The 13,688-nt window shown below is 41.1% G+C and overlaps 1 protein-coding gene across 3 annotated transcripts in view; it reads right to left on the bottom strand.

Annotated features, from left to right (window-relative positions):
• Positions 1-13,688, bottom strand: part of sez6l (seizure related 6 homolog (mouse)-like) — a 112,877-nt gene that overhangs the window by 42,846 nt on the left and 56,343 nt on the right. For all 3 annotated transcript variants that reach the window (XM_085280635.1, XM_085280636.1, XM_085280637.1), the window contains exon 4: positions 10,550-10,745. In XM_085280635.1, coding sequence (XP_085136761.1) covers positions 10,550-10,745 — 196 coding nt within the window. The remainder of the gene's footprint in view (positions 1-10,549; positions 10,746-13,688) is intronic.

The raw sequence follows: 13,688 nt of genomic DNA, 5'->3' as shown, positions 1-13,688 counted from the left end.
TTCTTCCGAAAAAATCTCATGTGTCAGCTCTGCTGGTCAAACATCATCATGAGCTTATACACCATCAAGGAAGGGGCATGACCATGAACGAGTTGCGCGCAAGCGGAATATGGGTCCTAGGATGTGGAAGTGTGGTCTCCTCACACATTTACAAGTGTGTAAAATGTAGACGATACAGAAGAACAACTGAGGTTCAACAAATGGCAAATCTACCAGGAGAGAGAATTGAGACATCTCCCCCCTTTACTTATTGTGGGCTTGATTGTTTTGGCCCCTTTATTGTGAAGGAAGGAAGGAGAGAGTTGAAACGATACGGATTGTTATTCACCTGCCTATGTTCTAGAGCAGTTCACATAGAAACCCTTGACGATTTGACAGCAGACGCATTCATGAATGCACTTCGATCATTCATAGCTATTCGAGGACCCGTGCGCCAGCTAAGATGTGATAGAGGCACAAACTTTGTTGGTGCTAGAAAGGAGCTTTCTGAATTGCTTGAAGGAATGGATCAAGACCGTACAAGGGCGCTTGGTTGTGAATTTGTGCTGAATGTCCCATCAGCTAGTCATATGGGAGGAGTTTGGGAACGCCAGATTCGAACAATCCGAAGCATCCTGATAGCTATGCTCGACAAGTCCGCCAGCAGACTTGACACCACAACTCTAAGAACGTTTCTGTATGAAACAATGACCATAATCAACAGCAGGCCACTAAGTGTCGAGCATCTTCACGATCCTACTGGTCCGGAACCCCTCACTCCCAACCACATTCTAACCATGAAATCATCTGTAATTCTGCCACCCCCTGGACAATTCTGCAAAGAAGATCTCTATCTGCACAAAAGGTGGAGAAGAGTGCAGTTTTTGGCCAATGAATTTTGGCAACGATGGAAACGAGAATACCTGCTAAACCTCCAACAACGACAGAAATGGCAGAAGCAGTCACGAAACTTGCAACCAGATGACATTGTAATATTAAAGGATGACAGTGCACCAAGAAACCAGTGGAAGCTTGCAAGGGTTGTGGAAGCCCTGCCCAGCGCAGATGGCAAGGTGCGAAAGCTAAAGCTTCTGCTCAGTGACACTACTTTTGATAAGGGAAAACCAATCACTAAATCAGTTTTCCTTGAGAGGCCTGTTCACAAAGTAGTTACATTACTTGAGGCCACCTAAAACACACGTAAAGCTAAATGACCTACACTTAAATGTACACTCACACATCACTTCCTTATAATTTTCATTGAGGAAAATCTCTCATTTTAAGTCAATGAGTGATTTTGGTGGGAGTGTAAATACTGTTAAAATGTTAAGTTACATAATTTCATGAATATATATAGTTTGCGTTGAAATGTCTTTATTTGAAATGTACATGTGTAAGGTGAGAGCTAGTGTCTCGTGAGAATACCCTTAACGAGAGCACACGAGACTTTTCATGGACTGCGAGGGAGCAGATGTCTCTCATGAAGCGATTTAAGCTAAAAGTTTACTAAAAGAAAGGGCAATACAAGGACTTAAGGACCTCTTTTCAGGACAAGCAGCCAACGAGGTATTTGTCATTTGAGAAATGTTTTTTATTTGTGTTTGGACTTAATATGTGTACTGTAAAGTTGCTAATTGTTTGTACTGTTCGCTCGTGACCAGTTCTCACGGCGTAATGGCGTATTGGCGTAATGGCGTATCGGCGTACTGGTGATGGTGAAGCTGAGGAGAGAAGGCCCAAGTAATAAACGCCCGTTTCAAAGAACCGACCTGTGTCTGTGTTGTCGTGAAGAGAGCTACATGCTGTATAAAGCGCTTTGAGTGCTCTGGGGGAGTAGAAAAGTGTTATATAAGAATCTATTTAAATATATGTTTTTCAGTCAATTTAAAATCAAACCTAATACTATGCCAGCTTTTAGTATTTTCATGACATGAATGCCCAAAAAATTTAAAAGCCATCCAAACACATCCAGAGTTTCAAGGCTGCGAGCAAAAACAGCCAGAAAAACCCCAGCTGCAAATCAGTGTGGTTATTATAGTAAACCCTGCAATCTTTTCTTTGCATATATTTTACTTTAGAAATTGATTGATTGTGACCAACACAAATATTACCAGATGTAGAATTTTGTTGAAGCACACTCACTGATCACTACTGTCTTTTACAGTCTCATTATTTTTCTTTCCTTGTTTGTGAGAGGATTTCTTCAAAACATCTGCTGATTACAATTACTGACAGTCCGGTATAATAACTAGCTTTGTTTGGAACTGTGCATGGCTCTTCTGGATCATTGTTTCACAGAAGAGCATTATCAAGATGTGGTGATAGCCAAATTGGCCAGAAGATGTCACTGTGGAGATGGATGTTAGATTGTTTCGAAGCCTTGAAAAGAAAACATTGCTAGAGAGGAAACAATGACGACATTAAAGAGAACACAGGGAGACACAGATAAGATATACACAGGAGATTAGGGTTGCTTAGAAACACTTCGGTGACACAGCTGAACACAGTCTGACTGAGGAGACAGTGGAAGCAAAATCAAACATAATACACATAACACAGGAGCCTATCAAAATAAAACGCTTGACACTTGTACTGGGGAGAAACAGACATAGAGACATGACAGACAAGGAAGACAAAGGAGATAGGAGATGAACATAGGAACATGAAGGGAGAAAACACAGGGACAGGACTACAAGCACAGACAGCCATGAAGACGGAACACAGAGAGAAAAGACAGGCATGGGAGTGAACAAACGTAACAAAGCAAGAACCAGAAACTAGGACAAGGAAGCTCAGATGCACTAGAAAATACAAAACGTAAGACTAATGAATACAGAGAACAAATCCAGTACACAGAAAACAAAACCAGTATATGAAAATCTCTTAAATTCAAAAGACACAGCAAGCAAACTCGTTGACTAGCTTAAGTGAACATTACTGTTTGCTAAAGGTACGCAGCCCATGGCCACAGTATTTTTTCAGCCTCTCATACATCCCAGACTGATAACATCTCAATTTTTACCAGGAAAAAGTAAAACGAATAAAATTAAATAAATATTTTCTTCATACATGCTGTCCTACACGGCTACTATCATGGTTGCTAGGCTACAGAAGCAGCGCTACAGACTCCACCATCCAATTTACCAGGTCCTCACTTCCAGTCATCGCAGCCTTCGACGGTCAATGCAATCCCATCAAATCAGCTGACCTCAATGCCAGCTTGAATCAGCATATGATCGACTGATATCCTTCTAAACATCACATTGTCAAATCTCATACAAGAAGTGCCATTTAGGTGCCTTTATGCTCCTCCCAGTAGCTGCACATCTACAAAATACTTTGAAACCCACCTGACCCACAGCTCCTCCTTTTATGATGTTTCTGACTTCATCTGAACCAATCTGTTGTCACTTGTTCTATGCTGGGGTCTTGCTGGTGGTTTCCACCTCTAGCTTTCAATGAATGAACCTTAAAGATTAGGAAGGTCACAGAAGCCGGCAGTCTATGCCATAGAGAACATAGAGAAAGGGGCCCGTCAGCTTGAACAGTGGGAGGGATCGCTGAAGTCCCAGTGGTAGAGTATAGTCCACTTCAAGGTGACCAGCCACTAATACACTACATGTAGACTGGGAGTCCCGCCTGAAGGCCCACCACCCAGAGGAGGCACCCTAGGGATCAGGTGTATTATGTTTCTTGTGGCATATTATGGTGATCCAGGGTACGGGCCCTGGCAGTCAAATCCCCGGCTACTGAGGCTGACTTATTAGGATATAGACATCGCCTCTGGTGTGGAAGGAGCCTGAGGTAGTGTGTGAGGTTGAAAGACACTGACTTGATAACTGGGGGAATAAACAGCTGTTCTCTATAATTGAGGGACTGGTGAAAACATTTAAAACAATTTCTAGATATTTGTTTCCTGTATTTGCAGAGGTATCTCCAACATATACTACAAAACAGCTGCATACAGGGAACCACTCACTGATGTTCTGCAGGACACGACCTAACGGGTAAAGGCAGAAAAATAAATGGAACCATGGACAACTTTAATAATGCAGCTTATTTAAATAAAAGGTTTGAAGAACTAAGAAAAGTTATATATTCATAACGTGTGTAAAGTATTTTATAAGGATGTCATGTTTCTGTATCATTTCTTTCCTGTTAGACTCACTTAACCTAACATCAGCCCGTTTAGTCCTCTGATATCTTCAACATGTTAAGTAAATTATACTGCACAGTTTTCTCATTCAATAAAGGAATATTTACTGCATCAGTAAAATTTTTCCATTTTATCTGAAACATCCATCCATCCATTCGCTTCCGCTTATCCTTTTCAGGGTCGCGGAGCAGACCACAGCTGGGATAGGCTCCAGCGGGGCGCTGGAGCCTATCCCAGCTGTCATAGGGCGAAAGGCGGGGTACACCCTGGACAGGTCGCCAGTCTGTCGCAGGGCTAACACACAGGGACAGACAATCATTCACACTCACACCTAGTGGCAATTTGGATTATCCAATTAACCTATCCCCACAAGCTGCATGTCTTTGGACGGTGGGAGGAAGCCGGAGTACCCGGAGAGAACCCACGCAAACACGGGGAGAACATGCAAACTCCACACAGAAAGACCCCGGCCTGATGGTGGAATTGAACTCAGGACCTTCTTGCTGTGAGGCAACAGTGCTAACCACCGTGCCACCGTGTTGGTGGAAAGCATATATAGTAAAATATCAACTATGTAAATCCTGCTACGTTTGTGCCATCAAAATGAAATGAGATTAGTCTCATGAGCTACAGTAGCAAACTAGCTAGCAAAACTTAGCATCATTGTTGGCTAAAGGGACTCATGGCTGTGGTGTTTTCACAAATACATTGCACCCAAATGAAACAACGCATTTTTCTCTGATAAAAGTTAAATAACATTAAATACAAATTTTCTGTATTTCTGTCAAACATGCTGTCAAATCATAGCCGTAGCTGCTCATGGTGTGATTGCTAGGCAACAGAAACCGCATGTCGTAGGCTAGACCTTCCAATGTAGGCCAGTCTATAGGCCTATGGTCTGTAGTCCAATCCTTTGAAGGATGCAGCCCCTGAATTTGGACACAGCCATAAAGACATGAATGGCCTGTAATTTCTTGCTTCTACATTCACATATGCCATGGCTCTGGGTCTCTTGACCCAGCATTTTGAGTTTTATGCCTTTTGTATTATTATATTCTAATTTTTATAGTTTAAGGCTCAGTTAGTTCTGTTTGAGTTCTCTGTTTCCCTATTTAGTTCTTGTCTGTTTAGGTTCCTCCCAAGTCTGTCTCCCCCACTATGTTGGTTATGGTATCATGTCTTTAGTGTGTGAGTCTGTCAGGTCCCCTGTGTTAGAGTCTCCCTCGCCCTTTGTGTGTCTCAGTGATGTCTTTGTCTCCTTTTGTGTCCATCTTGCTCTCGCTCCCTTTCTTTCCTTCTGTGTCTCATCTCCTCCTCTTCTTTACATTTCCTCTTGTGTCATTCTGTCATGTGTGTTCTTCCTAGCCATCATGTTCTCTGTATTTGTTGTTTAGTTATGTCCATGTCTCATCTCTAGTTCCCTATCACCATGTCAAGTCCATGTGTCTTAGTCTGCCTATTTCCTATTTTATTTTGACAGTCTTGTGGTCCATGTTCAGTGTGTTTAGTTTCACTTCCCCTGTGGCGTCATGTCATTGAACAAAGTGCACTTTAACATTGAAACATTGCCCCCATTAAAAAAAATAAATAAAATAAAAAAAATTTCTGAGGCTTGAATTCTGAAAGACATCCTTCCCAGTCTCTATAGTTAGTTTTAAATAAACATAACACACTTGTCGGTCTTCTTTAAGATACCAGCTGGCTAGCACCTCACGTAATACATGGGCTATATTTTCACTAGTGTGAAAATACAGTCTCTAGACTGAAGACTTTCAGTTCAAAGTCTTCGGTGAGGAAGTGCAATGTGAAACTCATATATGGTTCCGTTGTACGACTTGACCATAGGTCTGTAGTGCTTGCGTAGTTTTCAGCTTGGCTCAGTTCAAACATGACGGTCTTGCGCCATGTTTCGTACATTTGTAGAATGGCGACATGGGAAAAGTAGTTTCGTGAGGGGATCTCCGGTCTGTCATGGTCCTGGGCCATGTGGGCCCAGTATTCTCAGTTCCTTGTATTTTTGTATTTCGTTCCTTATTTAGGTCATGTTTCCTGAGTTGTCCTGTTATGTTGTTCCTTATTTGACTTCCCCTTGTGACTCTTATCCCCTGTGTGCCCCTCTATGTATCTGTGAGCCCTCATCTCCCCTCGTGTTTCATTTCCATGTTTCCCCAGCCCACTATGCCCGTGCTCTCTCTCTCCTCCTGTTTGCACCTCTGTGTACTTCCTGTTTTACTTTGACAGTCTCCCGTCAGTGTTGTTTACTCCTGCCATGTCTTGTTATGTTTATCTGTGTCAGCTGTGTTCCCATGTGTGGCCACTTCCCCTGATCATCCCTCTTGTGTATTTAGTCTCTGTGTTTCATGTAGTCTGTGTCGCGTCGTCTGTGTTTCCACCCTCTATGTTTCCATGCCCGGTCTATTGCATTCTTAGTCATAGCTTTACCTTAGTTATTCCCAGTTTAGGTTTCTGTTTAGCCACGCTATCCCTGCTGTATTTGTATACCTTGTCATCAGCCACAATAAAAGGCTCGCTTTTGTTTAAAGTTCACTCCCGTCTGCTCACCTGTGTTCGCACCTGGGTCCACCATACACACCACCGCACGGTCTGTCACAGCGGACCGTGACACGGTCCACTTTATGTATCAAACTGGTGAAGCCCTCTCTGCTAACCGTATTTACAGGCATCATGTCTTTAGCCAAAAAATGTGTAATGGCCTCTGTTATTTCCTTGTACCGCTTCGACGTTTTCTCATAAGTTGTTCCACTTCAAAAACTCTGATACAGAGACAGCTATTGGACTGCTGTGCTCTTTGTCTTAACATTAGAAACCTTTGTTTGGCTAGCCCTATCTTTCTGAAACTCTTCAAACAGTTCTCTGTGGTTGTATTGAAGATGATGGTGGAGATTAGTCGTGTTTCCTCTGGTGGTTGCCACGAGTGTTCGGCAAGTTTTGCAGAGTACCTGTGTTTGGAGAACGTCGTCTTTATCAAATCCAAAGTACCTCCAAACAAGCGAGGTACTATTTTTTTTTTTTTTAGCCACAAGTTCATAGTAGCATTCTCGTCATGCGTCTCGCTCTCAGCCGTTACAACTCTGACTCGTTGCTGCAACGTTGTTCGCTCACCACCTACGTAGGAGGCGGGCCTCTAATCCATTTGATTGGTTAATGCCGTGAAGGGCTCTATTCGACTGGTCAAACGTGTAAAGGGGTTTCTTTGATTGGTAAATTCTTTAAAGCGCGTGTGTAAACATTTTAAGGTACCCAATTATCGCAGTTTACACCATCTTTTGCGATGGGCCCATCGCACAGGCTGATATCGTGATGACAATAAATTTTAGGTCAGATCTTGTTCTAATGGTCTTGCCTTAATCATTCATAACTCTGGTTTTGCGCATTATAGTAACATGACTGTCTAACTGATACTTGAAAACTATTACTGAACATCACTAACAGTTGCTATTGCAGTCTTGCTGAGAGAAAATTTAATGTTTAAAGAATCAAAAGGTACACTGTATGATTACTTTGCATATGACTATTTCCACAGGCACTATTCACTTCAAGGATTTTCATGTTAATTCTGAGAATAATTTTTCCCCTCTGCTCCTGCCAAAGGAGGGTAATTGCACATGTCTAATTCATATAATTAAATTAGAAATGTGCATTAGACGATAGTTTCTGGTGTCTTTAGCTTCATGTCTCAGAACAGAATCACTAGTAACCAGAGTTTGATCCCTGGTGGGTGTGTTGCAGAGTGGGGAAAAACTGCACCGGTTACAGTGGGCTGGCAAGCTACGAGTATTTATGAATGCAAAGCCGGGTCTCCAATTTAGTGATCCTAGCCTCCAAAGCTGCCAATAGGCTACATTTATTACCAGTAACATTATTGCTAAAGAAGGCTGAGGATTAATTAAACATCTGACACAATGAGCAGGAAAGTTCAGGAGGGACAGGTGAAGAATCCATGCTGGTAGCAAGTCAGCTATAAGCTAAGCTAGCGAATCCCTAAAGACACAGTGACGGAATACTGTAAATATAATTAGAGAGCGAATCAACAGTGTGTGCTTTTGATGAAGCACATATACATTAGGTTATAAAATAAGAGGTTATATATACGTTTTTAATTAAAGTGGCTATACCGACAAGCTACACATAAAAACCACTGTGTGCTGGAACAGAAACAGGAAATAATACTCTACTGCAGCGACAGCAAACACCAAATAACAGCACCACCCATGAATCTCAGGTTGTAGTTTATAATATAACTCATATCCCAGTGTTTCTCTACTGAATGAAGAGAAGGATTCTGCTGATGCAGAAAAATATCAGTGAGCAACATGATCTGGACTATAAACAAGGTAACAAACAACCTCAAACCTTAAGGTAACAAACACAGTGTGTGACACACTGAAAGGAACAGCTCAGCTGCATCAGTCAACTGGAACTGAAAACATTTAACTATGTGGATCAAAATACACAGGACTTGGAATATTAAATAAATCCAGACAACATCCTCTTCTCGTCTATCAATAACAACTGCTGCTACTATACAAATGAAGAGTATAATCCGAGGATTAAAACTGAGAATAAATTAACAATTATCCACATTAACTGTAGAAGTCTATATGCTAATTTTAATCATATCAAAGAATATCTTAACCAGTTTGCCCATGCATTCAGTGTCATTGCCTGATCGGAAACTTGGATTAACATGGAAAACGGAAAAGACTTTGAACTGGAAGGTTATGAAGTCACATTTATAACTCTGTGAAACAAAGGTGGGGGAGAAGTGGCCTTGTATGTGGGAAAATCCTTGAAATTTAATGTGGTGGATTGTATAACAGTTGAAATTTTTAAAGAAAAAAGAAAAAATGTAATCATTAGCTGTATATACAGAGCTCCAGGTAGTAGTATTGAGACCTTTAAAGACTTGATAGAAGAAACATTTACCGAAATAGCTCACAATAAACTTTTCATTTGTGGAGATCTCAATATTGATTTGCTAAACCCAAATAAACAAAATCACAGAGGAATTTATTAACACGATGTCCTATATGAACCTATTCCCCAAAATTACTAGACCTACCAGGATCACATCACATTATGCAACTCTGATAGGAAACATTTTAACAAATGACATTGAAAATAAGACGGTGACCATCTTCCAATTTTTACAGTCCACGATAGGAATTACAAGATTCATAAAGTGGACAGATAAAAAGAGTACAGACGAGTAAGAACAGAAGAAAGAATAAATGCATTTAAAAAAGCTTTAATGAAACAGGGTGAAATATATCAGAAACAAGACGTTAATGGTGCGTATGATGAATTCCTTAGAATATTTACATTATTGTATAATAATTGTTATTGTATAAAACTGTCCAATAAAGCAATATGGTAGGAAACATAAATTATATACTGTCCATGGATAACAAAAGGTCTGCAACATGCATGGAGAAAGAAGAATGCACTATACAGAGATTTCTTAAAAAAAGAGAAATGAAGATGCTGAAATTAGAAAGATAAGATAAAAGATATTAAAATAAGTTAATCAATATACTAAGATATAGTAAAAAGAAATACTATAAGAGGCAATTAGATGGATAATATTAAAAGATTATGGGAAATACTGAACAGTGTTATAAAATGTAGGGCTAGACTACAGTACATAGTGTAACTTATCAGTACAGATGTATGTAAATGGTGCATGACATTCACATATCTAGCTGCAGAGCCATAACAGATGGTGCCAAGAACCAGCTAATTAAAACATCCAAGGGTGCAACATAGTTTCTCATACTGAGAACCCAATGACTTAAGAAATCAAGTAGTCATGGGCATTTGAAAAATCCTAATTATAACAAGCCATGTAAGCTGTGTGAGACAATATTCCTTGTCTCTTTATGTTGTGTGTGTGTTTTTTTAACCTTGATAACACTTCAGCACTATTCTTCTGTCTAGCGGTAATATAAAAAGAGTAAATGGCTGTAATTAATGGAGAAAGTGGATCGTAGTACTTGGATGCTTCTTCCTTTGGAATAATTACCATATTTATTAATGGATGACACAGCACACATATACACACAGAAACATACACAACAAGGGGACTCTTTATACAAACTCCCATATCCCATATAGTGTCATAATGAGATGAGAGCCAATTAATCAGGGCTCTAATCAGCGAATTAACATGACAGATTCAATCACCATGCAAACTGATTAGGTGAGATGGTTTATGATTCTGTAATTAGCATGTGTATAAAGTGTAAACAGCCCCTTAGGCCCTAATGAAAGTACTATTTATTGAATTTCTATAACCTGTTAATATAAATGAATATTCATGTTTTAGTCATGGCATAAACTGAGTTTTGTACACTCTTTTCAGTAAGTGTGTAAATGAGTGGTGTGTAGACTTACTTTGATAGTGCAGCTGGAAGATACCCATGCTTCCCTCCAGTCCAGAGCAGTAGTAGACAGAGAGAGTGTTAGTGGGACTGCGGATCACCTGACCTTCAACAAGCAGTGTATGGTTGGCCAAGACCAGCAAAGAACCGTGTTCATCAACACCTGTGATAGACAGTTGTTCTCCATCTGAAAGGTTCACGCTCTTCACCTGGAAACAAACACATTAAAAAAATGCATGTTTAACACATCTTGTAGGAAAACTTGAATACATACAGTATTAATGTTTAGATTGCACTCCATCAGGAAGTACTTGGTCATCTGAAGTAAAACAGAGCTCCCTTCAAGTCTCTCACAGTCTGAGGAAACTGTTTTTTCTAACACCAGCAGTGAAGGAGTGCATCAAGATAGACAGCAGTCCCACAGCAAGAGAAAGAGGAATGTGTAATTAATGTGATAATAAAGAGAGATGGCGGGATGTTATTAGGAAGGGAGAGAATTAAGGATTCAAATGACTACTTGTATCTGACTACTTCTATCCTTCAAGCTCAGGTCCTCTACCAGAGGCCTGGGAGCTTGAGGAGAAGATACTGCACAGAGATGTCAGATGTTGTTCCTGCTGGAGCCACTTGCCTAGCTTGGGACTCACTGCACCAAGTGCACCACTGGGACCATCGTTACCTTCACCCTCCACATCTTCTCAAGGTCTTCTCTGAGCCCTTGGTACTTCTCTAGCTTCTCCTGTTCCTTCTTCTAGATGTTGCTGTGGTTCAGTATTGCTACGTCTACCACAGTCATCTTCCTCTGCTTGTCTACCACTACTATGTCCGGTTGGTTAGCCACCTCCATTTTGTCAGTCTGAATCTGGAAATCCCACAGGATCTTACCTCAGTCATTCTCGACCACCCTGGGGACATCTCCCATTTTGACCTTAGGACTTCCAGTCCATACTCAGCACAGATGTTTCTGTATACTATGCCAGACACTTTGTTGTAGCGTTCCATGTGTGCCTTGCCTGCTAGCATCTAGTCTTGCAGTCTGAGACAGAGCAGTCAGCCGAGTAGCTGGTGTTTTACACCTCTGGTATTCTTGCCTATTCCGTTATGTGCCCTGCTCATGTATTGAGCCATGTGCCTGTTCATCTTGGCCACTATGATGGCTGAGAGGAGCTTCCATGTGGTACTGAGGCAGGTGTTTGGCCGGTAGTTGGATGGGACTGGTCCCTTATGGGGGTCCTTGGGGATTAGGACACTCCAGCCATTCTGGGTGTCTCTCATCAACTAGCAGCGGGTTTGTTTGTGCTGCCAGATGCTCGTGGAATACATTCAGCTTCTTCAGCCAGTAGGCATGAATCATGTCGGGGCCTGGTGCTCTCCAACTCTTCATACTGGAGACCCTTTCTTGGATGTCTCCCACTGCTATTTAAAATGGACCTGTTCAGGGAGGTTGCTGTGGTCTGTTCTTAGACCCAGCATTGCTGTTATGGATTGCGTCCTTCTGCCACACGCTCTTCCAGTATTGCTCCGTCTCCAACCTTGGTGGTGTTGTGCTCATATTGTTCCCCTGCCACTGAGAGTACACGTTTGCTGGTTCTTTGGAGAACAGCTGGCTTATTTCCTGCCTTTTATCTCTCTGGTGTATCTCTTCAAGCGGCTGTCCAAGGCTGTGAGTGTTTGCTTGGCAGTTTCCAAGACCTCAGGTATGGACAGCTTGTTATACTTCTTAGGCACCTTCATCACTGAACCTTTCTGTACTGATCACTGAGGGTACTTCACGTAGTCTTGGTATCCGGCTATATATCTTTCAGGTCAGTTCTTCTCGCACTCATCGACCCTTCTTTCATCACACTTGGGGCTTGGTAACCTATCTCAGGTGGGGGTGTTATATCTTCAACCAGGATGACAGGTCAGAGTGGTTGGATATGTGTTGTACCTCGTCAATCTCTACACATGAGTGGAATCCCTTCTTCCGAATGTTGAAACACTGAGCTACTAGTTGTTTAACTAACTTTGAACATAGCAATAAATTCGAAAATTCCTTGCTAACCACAGTTAAAACTAAATAAAGAAAAAACAACAATTTATTCTATAAAGGATTCAACTGGGAACATTATTCATGATCCACAACAAATAAATCTTTTAAATACTTTTACAAAGCTTTATACTCGTCACAGATTAATCCATATTGAAGACATTGAAGAGTTGATCTAAATCTAAATGTATCTAAATCTAAATCTATCAAAACTAAAGGACAAACAGATTGTCTCTTGATTCATCTCTTTCAATATCTGAATTTCACAAAACCCTACAACATCTCTCAAACAATAAAGCCCTAGGGCTAGATGGTGGTCTATGCTAGCAACCACTTTTTTCAGAATGGTAACTCAAATCCAGAATGTTTACAGATCATCTCCAAACAATAACACTGCCATCATTAGTCCATTTCTTAAACCAAGGATCCCATACTCCCATCCAGATACCACCCAATCGCAGTCATAAATGTAGGGATTAGAAAAAAATCACCCTATTCATAATACATCCTGATCAAACAGGTTTAATCAAGAGTAGATGCATATACTTAGGCAAGATATTAACCCCATTCGCTCTCTGATGCATCCATCTGAGTATTAATGTGTTTGAATGTTAGTTAGGAAGCACTAAAAAGCTTAGCAGAAAGTTTTTGTGTGAATGGGTGTGATTGGGTGAATGTGGCATGTTGTATAGCGCACTTTGAGTAGTCCGGAAGAGTAGAAAAAGACTATATAAGAATCAGTCCATTTACCATTTAGACCACAGGTGTCGAACTCCAGGCCTCGAGGGCCGGTGTCCTGCAGGTTTTAGATGTGTCCTTGATCCAACACAGCTGATTTAAATGGTTAAAAACCTCCTCAACATTGTTTTGAAGTTCTCCAGAGGCCTGGTAATGAACTAATCATTTGATTCAGGTGTGTTGACCCAGGGTGATATCGAAAACCTGAAGGACACCGGCCCTTGAGGCCTGGAGTTCAACACCCCTGATTTAACCTTTGTTCCTACGGTCTACCATGATTTGGCAAAATTTTTTAGCAAGGATTTAGCTCTCTTTATCCCACCTTATCATCCTTACAACTGCGGGATAGATTTGCTCCCAGGTGTTCCACTTCCCACTAGTCCGT

Source organism: Mchenga conophoros, linkage group LG7 (assembly GCF_057382185.1).
Source record: "Mchenga conophoros isolate Kocher_MC1m ecotype Shallow Benthic linkage group LG7, M_conophoros_male_GT1.1, whole genome shotgun sequence".
Lineage (NCBI taxonomy): Eukaryota > Metazoa > Chordata > Actinopteri > Cichliformes > Cichlidae > Mchenga > Mchenga conophoros.
This window is presented reverse-complemented; position numbering and strand designations above follow the sequence as displayed.